We start from the raw sequence: 16828 nt of genomic DNA, 5'->3' as shown, positions 1-16828 counted from the left end.
AACTCTCCTTGCAACTATAGATCCATTCACTGCATTGTCCGAATGATGTGGTCGAGGACAGAACCATTGGTTTCTTTGACCTCGCTGGGGATCAAAAGTGCTTTTGCATAGACTGAGGATTAATCATTACCAAGCGTTTGCAATACATGTATTGCAGATTCGGGTTCATAATACCGTAATAATAAAAATAACATTTCCTTTTGACTTGCAGTCCTTCGCTATGCATTTGATACGGTGGCTGTGATCTACGAAATTTTCGAGCAAATGCAAAGTCAGGACAGGCGCTGGCTACATTCATGTTGACATCAAATGCATCCTGACGGGGAGCGATCCCCTCATCGAAGCTGCTCCGCCTCCTGTGCTGTTTGAGTCTCTTGACTTTCGATCAACAGGGACTCCTGATCCCGATCCTGATCTTTGGGCTCAAGGTTCGTTGAGCCCTGTCGTTCCTGAGATTCTTCCTCAGTTTCCTCTTCGTCACCGCGGCTGGCTCCCAGAAAACGCTCCTCCTCATTTCCATGGTCATCATCTTCCGCACGCCGCTCCTCGTGCCGAGGTAATAACCAATGCCCACCAGTGTACGCCGTATCCTCAACACCCTCCACAGATTCAACGCCCATCCTCTTACCATGAGCTCCGTTGATGCCACCGTAGAAATACCTCCGGCCAAGTTCCTTCACTCTCTTCTCTCTTTCCCCCGAGTCCAATTTCGACAGTCCTTCAAAGTCATCCAGCAGCTTGTTCTCATTGACGTAGTACAGGGCTCCTGCAATGCTTCGAGGGTCGACTGGCATCTCGGGCCACTTGATGAACAGGCTCGCCACTATGGTGACCAACATGAGAGCTAGAATCGACAGACTGACTCTTGCGCAGACGTTGTGAGACATGAGTGTTTGCGTGAGGTTGTACGGGATATTGGCGAAGAGAATGGGAAGGAACTCGGCCAAAATTGACATGAAAGCCGTGAGCATGAGGATGATGTTGCCCTCAACAACAGCGGCATATATACCGTAGAAACCATTCGTAGGCCGAGTGAGAAGAATGGACTTCTCCGGTGGCTGGGAGCGGCGCGCCATGTGATGGTATGGGCTGATAATCGCGATGCCTGCGTGGTTTCTTAGCCGCTTTCTCGAAGTAAAGGATTGAACGAGCAAACTTACTGACGAAGATGGATTCCCAGCAGAAAATGATGATGACGCCCAGCGCCGCGAAAAAGAACCTGACTCCGAACGTCTGGCTATCCATGAAATCCTTGAAAGAAGTCCGGAGACCCAATGTGATGTGATAATAAAGTATAACGATGAACAAAGCGGCCAAGAAGAAGGCAAATACGATGCGCCACCAGTACGTGAGCGCGATGAATGGGACCGGCTTACGCTCTTTCTTCGCCACGTCCCGCTGATATGCACCGGTCAACTCCTCATCAGCCGGGATAGCTCCAGATGCTGCCGGGGTGCCTTGAGGGCTCTCTGCCGAGTCATTGTAGCAGACGATGCCGTATTCGTCGCGTCCTAGGCTGTTTTCGAAGTACCCGAGACCATATCGCTTCTCCATCATGGCCTTCTTGCCGGTTATGAAGTCGATATTGGGTGACCTGATATCGGCGTTCCGGGCCAGGGACGAAATTCCGGCGATACTCCACGGATTGGCATGCAGCCCAGTCTCCCAGCTGCGGAGTGAGAACAGGAGAACTAAAAGCAGTACAATGATGAGCGCGAGCAACGCTACCAGGGCATTGGCTGACATGGTGGAAACGCCCAACTGAATTCCGCAGCCCTCGATTGCCGTGATCTTACACGTTCCGTGTAGCTTCATGCCTATTGCCTCGGTGGCCAGAGGCGCTAGGAGTGACGAACACAGAACCATCAGTGTCGTGATGAATGGCACTGGATGGCCCTGCAACAACACTTCGAACGGGGCCAAGAAGCCTTTCCAACCGTCGAACTGTAATGTCATACTGTTCCTTCCCAAAGAGCCCCCTTCTTGTGCCAACGCATGGAAGGGCTGATACAGCTTGGCGTTGAGATCGATGATGCGGAGCGGGACGGCGATTATCACGGCGAGGATAACAGGTAAGAACTTTCCGACGAAGTAATCACCATTAGTAAAAGCGAACTTCTCGACTTGCGTGATGACGGTGTCTGCGGAGTTCGTAGGTGTTGGTGTGGAGGTGGTAGTAATGACAGTGGTCGCGGGCTTGATTGTGGAGAGGTAAGTCGTGGGACTTGGGGTTGAGATGATTGTTCTCAGGCTTCCAGAGATCGTCGTAGTAAATGTTGTTGGACTGGGAGTCGATACGATGGTGCTTAGGGTTCCCCCGATTGTCGTGATTACCGTGAATTCCAGCGGTGCTGTCCCAGACGGAGTCGTAACTATCGTCATAGTCGTCCGCGTTCCTCCCGATACCGAGGTGAACGTTCGCAGGGGTGGAGTTGTCACAATTGTCGTCTCCTTCCCATCAATGGTTGTCTTGATAGCCTCTAGAGCATCCGTGGTGACGAACACGCCAGTGCTACCTCCTACCTCGGATACCAGAGTCAGAGATATTGGATTGAAGCCCGCTGACTGGGTCGATTTGGTCAATAGCACAGTAGGTGTACCATCAATCGTCGTCTGAACAGCGACCAGAACTGGCTCTTGGGTCACAGGGACATTGACTACGGTTGCCTTCCCGTTGATAGTAGTCGCTACTTCTTTGAAAGCCCCAGCTGCTGCGTTCAATGTAGAGGGGACTATGACGATGGTTGGCTTTCCGTCTTTAGTTGTTGGAACAGCCACGAAGGCTACCTCTGGAGAAGGTGTCACAGTGATGACCACCTGAGCTTCCTGGCCTCCGACGTGGGTGACTCTGGTTTCCGCGGGTGGCGTGAAGACAATCGGGAAGACACCTCCGTCGTTGGTGACAATAGTCTGCGGGGCAGGCTTATCAACGATCGTCTCAACCTTTCCATCGACGACACTGGTGATGACTTGGACGACTGGCGGTTGTGTCGGCGGGCTCCCTCGGTTGCCACCAGGCACCGTAATCACTCGCGTGATCTCCGTGGTTCCGACCTGTACATAGACCTGACCGGGCGCCGCAGAAGTTCCGACGGACTGATATGTGGAAGGCACAGCGCTCACGACGACCGAGGTGATTTCACTGGTTCTCTCGGGCTGCGTGAATGTCGCCTTTGAGGTGTAGGTGGTAACGACCTGCTCGAACGATGTCTCGACGACTTCCGGGCGAGTCACGGCTGCCGTAGATGTGCTGAGGTATGCGATGGTCTTCGTCGTTGTCTGCATGTAGGTAGTCTTCTCGTCGCTGATGGTGTCTGTCTTGACCTGTGTCTCCCCGGGCATCGTCAATGTGGTCAAGGAGTAGCTGACTGCGGCAGACTTTGTGACGGTGCGCGGTATGCTCGTTGTGATGACTCTGGTGAAGGTTGTCTCACCGGTAGTTCCCGGAAACGTGGTCCTAATCACGGTCGTGTAAGTGGAAGAGATATTGGTCACAATTTCGGTAGTGTAAGTGAAGGTGGAACCGGGCTTGGTGATGGTGGATGTGAATTCGCTGGTGATGACTGATATGATCTCATCGTCGCGGCTGGGAGTTGGCGTGGGAGATGTGTTTTTTGATTGAGAAATTGTAGTAGTGATGATCGGCGGTGCTTTGCGATGACCGGACAGATCAGAGGTGGAAGAATCGAGGATACTCTCTGACACGGTTGATGAAGTTGAGGCTGATTGAGTGGTAGCGCTGATCGCAGTCTCCGATCTCGACGATGTGGATTTCATATCACTTGTTGATGCTGTGTCGCCCTTGTCACCTGTCGAAGTAATGCTGCCCTGCCGAGATCCCGTGTCTTTCACCGAGCTGATAGGGCTCGGTGGTGATGGAGTTACTGCTTGGCTGGTTGTTTTCGGCTCAACAACATCACTGGAAGTTGTAGTATGTTTTACAGAGTCTTCCTTCGTTGTTGGTGTGACCTCTTTGTCTGCAGAAGAGGCCACGAATGGCTTCTCCTGCGAGGTGTTTGGTTCCTGGATCGTTGACGGCTTGACTGATGGCAGCGCCGACGTGGCTGGTGATATCGATGTTGCTGATGGTTGAGCCTCAGACTTTGTTGGAAGATCGTTGGTGCTAGACGGTATCAACACTTGCGTTGGATTACTCGGCGTCCCAGCTTGAGTCTCGGTTGTCGGAGCTTGCGCCGAGTTGACTGGTGTTGGGATTGGAGAGGGCTCCGGGGCCGGGGATGGCGATTGTCCAGCAGAGCTGCCATCTTGTCTTACCACCAACATGTGTCGAGGTTCAATAGTTGCAGTACTGTCGGAGTTTGGCATTGTCGTGCGAGCGACGATGACCAAAACCATGAGTAACCCCAATAAGGCAATCATGGCGGCGATGAAGGGCCATCGCAACGGCTTCGGCCTGTAGTTAGGCCTTTTCGGTATTTCGGCAGCATAACGTTTCTTTTCCTCCAAAGAATGCTGCTCCTCGTCGACATCTTCGGTGGCCTGCGGGTTGTACTGCGCTTGCGACTCAAAGGTCGACTGGTCGGCGGGCGGAGGTTGGTGCATCGTCGAAGAAGTACCGTCGCCGGCACGGAATGAATGTCTTCCTCCACCGTCCACGATCTCTGCGAGACAAGTGATTCATAAAACTTTCAACTTCGTTAAAGAGACCCAAACGAAGCACGACGAGAGGGGCCCAGGCATCTTTTGAGCCACTTGGCGCTGGAAGAATGTCCAAACCATGGCCCCGGGTCTGCCAGCTCTTAGTGCGGCAAGCGACTCATTTCGAGCCCGTTTCCTTTCTCGCACCTACATTTGGCTTTGAGACAGTCGGATAGTGGCCAAGCACAGCCATAAACTTCAAATCTCGACGAACGCTGGTTCGTTGCCGTCTTCTGTGCCGGCGCGGTCCAGCCCCATCAGTCCAGGGGAGGGAGGCCGCTTGACCGTGTCTGAGACCGCGTCGGCTTTCGCACGTCGTGGGTTTGCTGCGTGTGAGTAAAGGGTTGGGAACCAATCACTGCAACTCTTGGTTGAAAGAGGCGTACGTTCGTCCTCAGCTGAAGTCCGCGCCCACACGCCATCTCGGCGACACCAGTCGAGATGCGTACTCGGGGACGGCAGAGCTGAGCCATGGCACTTTTTGGTGCGAAAGACTATCCGGCTTTGGGCTAAGCTGACGCGGGCTAAGCGGCTTGCAAAGAGTTGTGGTGAAATACTTGGACGGGCAGATTCAGAATACCGCAAGTTGCCATTGGCCTATGTTCTATTAGGTGAGAATGGGCTTCAGAATGGCACGTCGTGAATGAAAGGATATCTCTTCATCCAGCGGAGGTTGAAAGATGGAACCAGACCGGGCCAAGCTTCTGACAGGATGATGCAGAAGCTCGAGCTCGAGCTCTAGGAGAATAGCTTCGCTGCACATGTGCACTGCCGGCATTACCGCTGTTCAGGGTCTCCCTTAACTTCCTTCAAGTGGCTGGAATGCTCTGCAGCGGCGAAGCATAGGGCTGAAGTCGGGAATTGCTTGGGACGGTTAGCGACATGAATCGAGAAGCCCGCTATTTCGAGGCCGGGGGTCCTGGTGTTTCACTACGTCCGATGGCTAGCATCCCGTGTTTCCTGGGCAGCGCTACAGACCTTTCAGCCATACTGCAGTATTGTGAGTCCGTTGGCTGGGCGAGTATCTGCCTCGGTTCTGGTCAAATTGTAGGTGGTGGCGCGGTAACGTTCAATGTGAATGAAGTCTTGCTAGAATAAGCCCCAAGCTAACAATTGTCTATGTATTTGACTTGGTTGAAGCTGCTCCTTCTGCGCTCAAATCGTCTATTAACATGCAGGGCCTAGAGAGATATTAGTGCCCAATTGACAACAATTGTCACATTTTTGCTCAACAGAAGCCATCCCGTGAAGAAGAAAATGAGCTCAAGGTCTTCTCCCAATATGATACTACTCATTTCACGTTGCGATAAAACAGTTCATTACGAATCACGACAGACTTTTGTTTTGGGCATGCTTGATAGAATACATATCCGATGTCATGTGGGAGTCGGGCCAGCTGCGGGCTCCATGTTCCAATCATGGAGCGTCCAATTGAGTAATTCGACCTTAGAGCTCAGAAGACCACTCGTCCTTCTTGTCATCCTCGTCGACGTACTCAGCCAAGCGCTCCTTCAGCTCCTCAACAGTGATTGAGCCATCCTCGCTGTCGGCCTTGTGCTTGTGAGGGGGAATAGGAACGCGAGCGGGGACGTGAATCACGCCATTCTTCGCAATACCGTCGGCGACAACAATGGGAATGTAGCCGTTGAGCTTGACGCGTCTGAATCCGCGCCAGACAGCGACGTCAACGGCGATGTTCTTGCCGCCGAGCAAAGTCGGGAGGTCGACGTGGATGTGCTCCTCGACACTGGCATCACCCTTGTTGTCGGGGCGGTACAGAGCGTCGCTGTAGAGGGTGGTGTTGGCGACGATCTGGTACTTCAACAGGGCCTTGAGGAACTTGAGTCCGGTCGGGGAGTTGAACAAGAAGGCATTGGCCCTGGGTCCGAGACGAGCGAAGGCATTGTTCGAGGGAGCGAAGACGGTGGTGCCGGTGGACTTGACGCCGTGGATGAACTTGACGAAGTCGGTCTTCTCGTAGGCGAGGAGGAGGGTCGAGAATTGACTCGGGAGGAGAGTCAGCTCGCGGCCGACCAGGGGCGGCGGGACGAGCAAGCTGTCGATGCCGTGGATGACTCCGTTGCTTGCACGCTGTTTGAAAAATCTGTCAGGACTGCTCCATCCAACAGCCGTAGTCAAGCAAAATACTCACGATGTTCACTGCAACAACCTTGCTGTAGAAGTTGACGCGGACACCTCCGAGACCAACACTGGTGCGAAGACGCTGGGGCTTGTCGCCGAGCCAGGGCTCATTCAGCAGCGTGGGGAGGGTGTGGGTGCGCAGAACCCTCTTCGCGTCGTATTCGCCAATGCCGACATGGTACAACAGGATCGACTTGAGAGCCTCCTTGCTAGGCTTGTGGTGCTTGGGGAGCTTCTCAAAAGCTCGGTCCGTGGGAGCGAAAAGAGTGTAGTTCGCCTTGGTGCTCTTCAGGGTCTCGACGATGTCGTCGTATTCGCTGACGAGCTTCGCAAGCGTCGTGGTGTACTTGCTGCCGGCAACCAGATCGAAGATGGACTTGTCGGACGTGTCACCATCCCCACCGTTGAAGACCTCCTCCTCCAAAATGTGCTCAAATTTGTTCTCGACGGTGTCCTCCAGAGAGTGGAAGGCGCTTTCGAGCTGAGAGGACAGAGAATCAATGCCCTCCTCGACGGTGTTCACGATGGAATCCTTGGAGGGAACGCGGTCCCACCAGGAGGGGCGCTCGTCATTCTTAATCGCCGCCTGCTCGAAGATCTGGGGGTCGGGGAGGATAAAAGCGTTGGCTAAAGCCACGCAGGAAAGAGCAGCAACAGCCTTCATATTGAATTCGTTTTAATATTTCCCAGATAACGATACACCTTATCTTTGGTCTACAAGAAAAGGTTGATAAGAGGGAGTATGGATTGTCAAGTCAGAAGAAGCAAGCAGAGAGTGCAGGGCGGCAGATAAGGGGACCTTTTTGTTGGAGAACATCTCAAAGGGAGAAGCATGCGGATACGCCAACCCACGCTTGGAGGCACCACAGGCAGACAGTAGTGCTACGCCAGCCGAGCGAGAGATCTAATCGTCAGCTGACGTCAAGGTGATCGGACAACAGCAGCGACGTGAAACTCTCTCCGCCCAATCCCCTCCAATGGGACTGTAGGCCCCGGGCGAGCCGGAGAGAACACCAGACGGCTGCAATGTGCCCTACATGCGTGATGCGGGATGCGGGACAGAAGTAGCCTGGGCGTCCAACGGCTCAAACAAAAGGCTGATGCCATTCCCGCAGAAATGCTGAAATACTCCTCATTGTTTCGCATGATGGGCAACCAGGATGAGGTGATTCCTGAGTGGGAGCTCGCGAGAGCTACGCGGGAGCTCTGGCCAGCCCAGCTCCCAAACCCATACGCGTAAAGGAAGCTACAGCCATTCCGGTCGTGTACGTCATTCATCTCACCTGTGAAACCGCGTTCGTCGAAAGCCATCGGGGTCTCGGGGTCCTCGGGTCTCCATCCGTCGGAGTGTCTTCTCCCCGCCCACCGACTATGCACGGCCCCACCGCCGCCAGCGCCGAGATATTGAGCAGGAGATTCTCGACTTCGCGCCCGGCCGGATCACCAACAATGTGAATCCCGCCGGATTCCGAGCAAGTTCGGGCTTGGGCAACTGGTACTGGTGGTGTTCTCCGCAGATTTTACAGTTCTTCTTTCTACCGTCCTTGCAGCATGCATGCAGCTTGTGATTCGCCCGAGGTTCAGAAACACATGCCATTGAGTTCGCAACCGCAGTACCCCACAAACAAGAAACCGCAGTTCGCGTTTGATCCGAATGTTTAGAACTTTAGTTGGACATTGGCATATCTGCATCTCGCCTGTCATAAGATTGGGTTTCGCATGGAATTCGTCAAAAGTGGACTCATAAGTGATAGCGATGAATAATCCACTCATCACCATTCCATGAAGGTTTCGGGCTTAGGGACCAAGATTGGTCGATTTTGAACATCATGACTTGACGATTGAGAGTCGCACATCATTAAAGCGTTATTGGAGATCAATGGCTGCACGAATTTGCTGAGATATCTGAACACGGCAGAATTGGGAAGATTATTCGTTTACAGTGATGATCCAGCGGTGGGTTCTTTGCTTTTCGCATGACTTGTAGTATTCAGAGTGATGACGGTGAGAAGAAGTTGTCACCTACTTGTTGATTCGGTACGAATATCGGAGCTGGATGGATCTGGAAGAAAGATTTGGGATGGCACTTTGAGCAGAATATGAGAAGAATGATGGTCTCTGCCTCATGTTTTTTACTCTATCGTCCAAATCTCAAGTGTAGTTGAATTTAGGCATTTTAGAACATGTTTACACAAGTTCCCATAATGCACGGGATGCTCCTCATTCGCTTTTCATGTACGCATTGTAAGAGACAATTGTTCTAACAATTATTGGGCATGGCCCACGTGTGCAGGCCAGAGATAGAAACCTATTATAATTATGTTGAATAATCATATTTATACGTATGCGACACAGGAATAGTCTACCATGACGAACACCGTTCTATGGAGTACTTTCGCTGGACTTTCGCCAAGTCTGCGTAGGCAGACTTTGAGTACTCATATCTCATTCGAATCGCCAACTTATCCGCGTTACTCGACCCCACGTGTTGGCACCAACACGAGGGGGGCCAGGCAGCTTGCCCAATTTTTTTTCGCGGCTGTTCAGCCATCATACGAGATGTTTTGGGGGTTTCGAGGTTTCTAAGCCGCAGGCAGACACCGAATGCTGTGCCCCATTTGTATGTCGACACCATCTTCGGTGGCTTCAACACCCATGTCGAAACTGGGTTGCCCAGCTCAGCTGGACCCCTAGATCAGAATTCAGCACTTCGGTTTGCCCTGTTTGAGTCTCGGGCTCAGCCGCTATCTTTCACATGACACCTCGTTCTATCTTAGCTTGCCAACAATTCAGCAGAAATGATGTTGAACCCTTGAATATTGTAAAGTGTTGCCTACATTTGGGGGTCACGTAGTCGACTTGACATCTTGTTATGCCTAGGAGTACAGATAATGCCTCAAAATGGAACTCTTGAGCTGAATCATACCACTATAAAACAATATCAATATGTTTTCCTGCTCTCTTGCAATTCCTCATCAGACTGAAATCACTTAAAACAAAATGTTGACCCACAACCTTACTTCTCATGATAGCCTTAATTGCTATGAATGGACCATCCTGCTCTTAGGGGCATCATGTCTCCTTCTACTCCTCCAGGTACTTCATAATACTTCTGTTCAAGGGCAAATCAGCAAACACTGACAAAACCAAGCAATGGCTGGCAGGTCGCCGGTCGCCCTTGAGCCACGTCCCAGGACCATGGCACACACGTTACTGCAGATGGAGACTCAAGCTCAGCCGGCTGACCGGCACCCGCATGACATACATCTACGACCTTCACAGGAAGTACGGAGATATCGTGAGGGTTGCCCCGAACGAGATATCCTGCGTCGATCTTGAATCTTTCACCCGCGTCTACAAGATGGGCGGCGGCTTCGAGAAGGCTCAATGGGTTGGCGACTTCGCAGAGAAACTACCCTCCCTTTCCCTGTCCTTTCTCACCAACAAGAAAGAGGCAAAAGAACGACGAAGACTTCTTCAACGATCGTTTTCTCTGGTGTCTTTGCGTCAGAACTGGGAAACTGAGATTAGACATAACGTTAACCTAGCAGTCAATAAGGTGAAGGCCGAAGCTCTTAGTAGCTCAGTCAATATCCACAAGTGGTGGACGCTGATGGCGGCGGATATCATCAGCGAACTGTCATTCGGCCAGTCATTTGGGATGTTAAGCACTGGAAAGGTATAGTTAAGATGCTCTGCCCAACGTAGTTGGTTGATTGTGATCATTCTTTTGCTGACAATGCATCAGAGCACACTTTACATGAGGGCGATTGAGACAGCGCTGCTTGGAGCTGTGTTCAAGAGCGAGATCCCGTTCCTCCACTTCCTCTTTCGACTCATCCCAAAGTCCTCTCTCCAGACGTTATCGCGCTGTCTCGAGCAGTGCGACGCTGCGGGTAAAGACGGGGTAGAAAAGCTCTCTCGGCGAGACGACCAGACGAAAAGCCTGTTTAAAGAGATGATCGACGACTGCGTCAAGGAAGGGCGTCGGTGGAAGAGTGATGACACTGTCAGGATCGAGGCGGCTGGCATGATGGTTGCTGGGTCTGACACCACAGCTGCCGTGCTGACTTACTTGATCTGGTCTGTCCTGAAGCAAAACGACTTGCAGACAAGGCTCGAAAACGAAATTGCTTGTCTGGGTGAGGACTTCGACGATAAAGAATTGGAAGGATGTCCCCTTCTCAACGCGGTCATCGAAGAGACTCTGAGGCTTTACCCAGCTGTGCCGTCGTCATTGCCACGGACCGTGCCTCAAGGAGGCGTGACGCTCGCGTCGTATTTTGTAGCGGCCGGCACGGTAGTGTACAGTCCGGCTTACACACTTCATCGCGACTCAAGAATATTTCCGGACCCTGAAAAGTACGTTTAATGGCTTTCCCCGGCAGTTATGTGATGAAAGCTAACACTGCTCCACGAAGATTCGATCCGGACCGATACCTCGATTCTTCCAAAGTAGCATTGCAGCAGCGGCAGGCCATGATCGCGCTTGGAGCTGGAGCGAGGGTTTGCCTCGGCCAACATCTAGCGATGATGGAGCTTCGCCTCGCCACTGCTGTCTTCTTTCGGCACTGCCGCGGGGCTACGCTCAGCGATAAGATGCCTGCTGACAGTATGGACATGGTCGACTACGTTCTTCTTACTCCGAAGAGAAAGCGATGTGATATTACACTGGTATAGAGGGATGAACTGGCCATTTGTTTAATCGCTCACTGATCGAACCTAACGCGGTTGATCCGAGTTGAGTTGTATTAAGGTAGACTTGATAAAGCGCAGCTAGATTAGACTTCCATAGAACCATATAACATCTTACTCCTAGACTATAAGGCTATGTGAAGTTTCCCATTATGACCCCCAACTGCCATAACATTCGAGTCTATCTCGAGGGGGCTACCTCGAAAGATCACAAAGTCCTGATATGGACTGGCGGGCTCGAGACCAAGCATGCTGACTATGTTTCGTGAAATCAGACCAATCGCGTCTTTCTCGGGTAGTCTTCCTTCGCCGTTCTTATAGGCAACACCAGCCAACAGACCAAGATCTCTCACGAGCCAGTCTTCTTCGAGACCAATAGCCGTGACGACCCCAGCATCCACTAGTGCATCGATTGCCGTCCCGTTAGTCAGTGGTGCTCCTGTGAGAGCTCTCCTCTGATCCCAAGAAACGGCGAACGATTGCGCAGGAGCAAGAACGACACCAACGCCAGCAGACGCAAGGTCCTTCGCAACCATGTGAGCCTCAGCGCCTCCGACAACGATCACCCGAAGAGTCTGTCCGACGTTTAGTTCTTTCATAGCTCGCTCTACTGAAGCTTTGACGTCGATCAAGGCGGCAATTGTGTCCGCACTATGAACGGTGATAGCCAGTGGAAACTTTTCCCGAATGACCTTGCGCAGAAACGCTGCCTCCGAGTAACTCTCTTCCAGTCTGATAGGCTCATCAGACGCTGCCGAAGCCACAGCCTTCAGCAGCTTGTGGCGCAGTTCACCCACCGCCGCCGACGTGGTAGATGCACCGTCAACGCCGCGTTTGGCTGAGAGATCGAGAGTGTAATGAAGGGCGGCGTCGCGTGCGAAAACAGCACCGGAATCGAGCACGGTCTCGGCTCCGGTGAGAAATCCCGCGCTGGTGCCGTGGTGGGTCCCACCGCCGGCGAACTTCGGCGCCGAGATGGCCCGTGTGACGCCGTAGCGATGGGCGACGCGGAGTTTCTCGTTATCGAGGGCAAGTCCGTCTACCCCACGGCTGAAGTGCCCTCCGTCGTCGCCGTTGTCAGTCGCTCGTTCGGTCTCGACGAAGTTGAGACCGAGAGTTGATCCAAACGCGGTGAATGCTGGGGAGAGGTACCCATTTTTGACGGAGATCACGGCACCCTCCGTTCGGGATGCCATCTCTAGCTCAGCCTTGCAGAGGCCAACACAAGTAATTTTGCCATTAGATATGGCGACGTTGTAGGTTTCGCCGTCGGCAGCAACGCCGGATGCCTTAAGAGATAGGACGACTTCGGAGATTCCGGTGAAGACAACATCACCAGTTACCTCCGCCAACTGCTCCGAAATCCTGCCAAGGTCTTTGTCCGGCACGATGGTTCCTTCAAACGGCTTCTTCAGCTCGACTGGGTTCTCGTATTGCGCTGTGCCGTCGATCCACACCTGGACCGGAGTCGCGCCGACACTCAACGGGTCGCTATCCCAGACAACGATGTCCGCATCAAAGCCAGGCTTGACCTTTCCTAGTCTGCTACCAAGACCCAAACGCTCCGCCGGAGCGCTCGTGACCGATGCAAGCGCTGCGTGATATGGCAGGCAGTACTTATAGGCCTTGGCGGCTTCGAGGACAACGTGCTGCGCGTTGAGGACTGGGTTATCGCTCACGTAGATGGGGACCAAGCCGGCATCGTAAAGATGTTTGCCTGCATACTCGGAGCCTATGGCGGCCTCGGCTTTGTACCACATGTTATCCGCGAACAGGGCTGATGCCGGCGGATCTCCACCCCAGGCCCGCTTGAGGATCTGGAAGAGGCAGAGCGAGTTAGTTGGGAATTCTCGAGCACATGGGACGAACATGTGAGAAACTCACCTCGGGCACGAGATACGTCTGATGGGCGTGGTGAAATGCCCTGATTGGGAACTTGAACTCGTTGGTATGGTCGACAAAAGCCTCCAAATCGTTGATGGTATAGCAATGCGTATGCACGTGAACCTGGCCCCTCAGGAGAGCCACGAGAGATTCCCATTCGAGTTCGAAAGGCAGATACGTCTGGACATTGTCCAGCCCTCGGGCAGCCGCCCTGCACCAGTCATCCTGCTCGCGCTTCAGCTTGGTGGCATGCTCAAAGGCATGGCGAAACTCCCAGCTTTCGCCCAGCCGGCTGTACGGGCCTCGCTCGCCGGCCTTGCCGTGGATCTGCTTGGAGTTTTCGCCGCAGGCCATCTTCATGTACCGCCACGTGCGATCCGGGTCCGCTAGCATGTCGATGACACCGGTTTCGTTGCGTCCGTCGGGCTGTCCCACCACATGCTTGATCACGTACGCTTCGCCGCCGATGTTATTGCTAGACCCGGGTAGGATGAGAGAGGTCGTGACGCCGCCGGACTTGATGACTTGGAGTTGATGATCGGTCGGTTGAATGCCGTCGATGGATCGCACATATGGTGTTATATCCTTTGATAGTTCGCTGACGTCCTCATTTCCATGCAGCGTTGGCAGGGAATGTACCGCGGCATGGCTGTGCATGTCGATGATTCCGCTCGTCAGAGGCCTGCGTTTCGCTTCGTAAACCAAGACATCTGTTGGTAAACTCGCGATCGCGATATTCTTGGACACTTCTTTAATCATTCCATGTTCAATGAACACATCCGCCGAGATCCAGCTGAAGTTCGTCGTCCCCTCGGCCGGTTCTCCGACCCAGACCGTCGCGTTCTTGATGACAGTGGGTTTCTTGCCTTCCACGTAGCGGGCATTCCTTGTCCGGCCGTAGCCGATCGGGTCCACCGGTTTGTGGTGCAGTTTGCCGCATGTCGCGAGATCTTCTTGGAGTTGTTCGATTGACAGGCCGTGGACATTGGCTTCCGAATTTGAGCCAGCATCAATGGGTGCTATTTGCCTCCATTGCGCGTAGACGATGAACGCGAGGCACGCCAGACCGAATACGCGCAGCACTCGCGATCTGCGGGGAAGTTGGAGATCGGGATTCCATCCCCTCACGGCGCCGGGGGCGGAGGATACCCCGACGGCGGCGCTGTAAGTGGGAAGCTCGCTCTTTACGTCGGCCATGAGCATCGTTCGTTCAGTCTCCCGGGACTGATGATGCCGACGAGGACGTAGTCAAGACGTCGGAAGATGGTTCAAATACCCCGTCAGGGACGAAGAGTGAGAGCTTGAACACCTTGAGGGGTCGAGCCCCTGCTATTGCAGGGATAATGAGGACGGATGCTCGCCTAAAATCGTGCTAAGCTAGGGGGGCATGCTGTATTCAGGCAGATCGGATGTCCCTCGGGATGGAAGATGACGAGGTACTATTCTCGGACGCTCAATCATGTCTTTGCTCTGAGAACGAGATTCAGGATCAAAATGAACACCCATAGACATCATCTGGATTGAATTCTGAGACTACTTTCTTCTGAGAGGTTGTTATTGATGAATGAGGGGAGGACGTAGCCTCATTTTGGCGATGGATCTAACGTGCATCGCATTGGTCGCAAATGTTCACCATAATGGACACTTTATGGGTAAGAAATGTCATCTAGATCAGAATCTCTGAACATGTGTAATTTCTTCATTTATTCATTTGAATCGCACTGTCGTGTCATATTTCGTATGGTCGTTTGTATATCTAGTGAGCCTGGACCAGGGCCTCCTTCACCAAGGGCTCCGACTGAGCCTCCTCAACCTTCGCCTTAGCCAGTTCCGGCTGGGCATACGGAGTGAACTCCTCATCGGCAGACATGCCACCGTACAACATCGACGGCGGGGCCAAGGCCTGGATATCGGGGGTAGCCTTGAAGAGGAAGAACTTCTCGTCGTGCCACTGGCCAGCAGTGATGTAGCGGCCCTCGCTGTCCTTGAACATGGTGTCGTTCTCGGCACGGAGGAAGTAAGCAATGGAGTAGCGGTGCTCGTCGGGGCGGAAGGGCACGACGCGGTGGATGCAGGACATGAAGGTGTGACCGCTGGCGAAGCGGAGCGAGTCGCCGACGTTGATGATGGCGCAGCCCGGCTTGGGGGCGACGAAGCCGAACTCCTTGGATCCGGGAGGGCGGATCTGCAGACCCCACTCCTCGGCGAAGAGGAGCGTCAGCGACGAGATGTCAGTGTGCTTCTGGTGGCCGATCTCCTTGTCCTTGAGGGGGTCCGAGGGGACGTAGTGCATCATGGCCAGGGTGGAGGTGGAGGGGCGGTCGTTGCGGTGGGCGTTCTCGAAGCGAGAGGCTCCGGTCAGGCCCATTGCGGAGGACAGGCCCGACAGGACGGCCTTGGTGACGATGTTGGAGCCGGAGATGGCGTTGCGGAGAACCCTCTTGTCGGTGGTGTTCTGGAGGATGGCGGGGAACTTGGGGTCCTTGCGCTGGATCTCGTCTCTGGAGACCTTCAGGGTGTTAGCTGCGTGCGGACGTGGCTGTGAGGGGTGCTGTCGATCTCACCTTGAACATCTCATATCCGTCTCTGGTGTTGGGAAGGCCGCCGGTGCGGGAGCCGACGGGCTCGTAGCTGGTAGCTCGTTAGCTCCGGTTCATGATTCAAGAAGTTTAATGTTCGTTCTACTCACCCGAGGTGTGCGGTGACCAGACCAAGCTCGTTCTTCTCCTCGAAAGAGTGGTCGAAGTAGCGGTGCATGAGCTTCAGCGTCTGCTGCTGGTCATCGAGGAACCTCTGACCGTCGAGGCTGTCGAGGTCTAGGTAGAAGAAACCGGACTGCTGGCAGCAGCGGAGCAGGTTCTCGAGCTCGGCGGGCTCCTGAGAAAGCACTCGTCCGAAGTCAATCGTCTCCATGGGGTAGATGGGGACACGCTTCCCCGCCCACTCGACGGTCTGCGGGACTTCAGTGGAGATACCCATGATGTTCGATGTAGTTTAAACAAGAATTTGTAGTTGGAAAAAGAAGATATCGTGAGGTATCTGAATATCAGAGAAGCGTCCTTGAAAGAAGAGAAACAACCAGCTCTCCCCAGGCCCGCACGAGGAAAGCTTTCGGTCCCTCCTATTTATAAGCTCTCGCGCCTAGCAACAGCTGCCAGGCCTGGACCCTGAATACGAGAGAGCTCACATCATGCATTTGCCCCTCACGTTCAGCTAAACTGCTCTCAGCTGCCACGCTGCGTAAACTTACCCGCCCGCGTCTTCGAGCTGTCTTATCCTCCTTCCATATTGCTCAGTAGATTAGCACCAACATCGCCATTGAGAGTGAGACCTAGAGTTTCATGCAGCGGTGCGGGGTCTCGGGCCAATCGGCACATATCCCCATATCACATGTGTGGCTGCGCCAAACCAGGAATATCAATGGCAGCATCTTGGAGCTCTCTCTGAG

At 53.4% G+C, this 16828-nt stretch overlaps 5 protein-coding genes across 5 annotated transcripts; 1 reads left to right on the top strand and 4 right to left on the bottom strand.

Moving 5' to 3' along the window:
• Nucleotides 1–335: 335 nt before the first annotated feature.
• CkaCkLH20_02045 (uncharacterized protein) lies at nucleotides 336–4563 on the bottom strand (the record flags this gene model as incomplete). The annotated part of the gene is made up of 2 exons (XM_038884764.1): nucleotides 336–1105; nucleotides 1161–4563. 2 exons carry the CDS (start codon nucleotides 4561–4563, stop codon nucleotides 336–338), a joined length of 4173 nt encoding a protein of 1390 aa, XP_038749552.1.
• Nucleotides 4564–6105: 1542 nt separating this feature from the next.
• CkaCkLH20_02044 (fasciclin domain-containing protein) lies at nucleotides 6106–7465 on the bottom strand (the record flags this gene model as incomplete). The annotated part of the gene is made up of 2 exons (XM_038884763.1): nucleotides 6106–6750; nucleotides 6812–7465. 2 exons carry the CDS (start codon nucleotides 7463–7465, stop codon nucleotides 6106–6108), a joined length of 1299 nt encoding a protein of 432 aa, XP_038749551.1.
• Nucleotides 7466–10057: 2592 nt separating this feature from the next.
• CkaCkLH20_02043 (cytochrome P450 3A17) lies at nucleotides 10058–11481 on the top strand (the record flags this gene model as incomplete). Its single annotated transcript, XM_038884762.1, has 3 exons — nucleotides 10058–10480; nucleotides 10550–11163; nucleotides 11223–11481. 3 exons carry the CDS (start codon nucleotides 10058–10060, stop codon nucleotides 11479–11481), a joined length of 1296 nt encoding a protein of 431 aa, XP_038749550.1.
• Nucleotides 11482–11621: 140 nt separating this feature from the next.
• Nucleotides 11622–14577, bottom strand: CkaCkLH20_02042 (amidohydrolase; the record flags this gene model as incomplete). The annotated part of the gene is made up of 2 exons (XM_038884761.1): nucleotides 11622–13313; nucleotides 13381–14577. The coding sequence occupies 2 exons, from the start codon at nucleotides 14575–14577 to the stop codon at nucleotides 11622–11624; spliced, it is 2889 nt and encodes a 962-aa protein (XP_038749549.1).
• A 559-nt stretch (nucleotides 14578–15136) lies between these two features.
• Nucleotides 15137–16359, bottom strand: CkaCkLH20_02041 (2og-fe oxygenase family protein; the record flags this gene model as incomplete). The annotated part of the gene is made up of 3 exons (XM_038884760.1): nucleotides 15137–15889; nucleotides 15945–16011; nucleotides 16070–16359. The coding sequence occupies 3 exons, from the start codon at nucleotides 16357–16359 to the stop codon at nucleotides 15137–15139; spliced, it is 1110 nt and encodes a 369-aa protein (XP_038749548.1).
• Nucleotides 16360–16828: the final 469 nt, after the last annotated feature.

Source organism: Colletotrichum karsti (assembly GCF_011947395.1).
Source record: "Colletotrichum karsti strain CkLH20 chromosome Unknown Scaffold5, whole genome shotgun sequence".
NCBI classification, from domain to species: domain Eukaryota; kingdom Fungi; phylum Ascomycota; class Sordariomycetes; order Glomerellales; family Glomerellaceae; genus Colletotrichum; species Colletotrichum karsti.
This window is presented reverse-complemented; position numbering and strand designations above follow the sequence as displayed.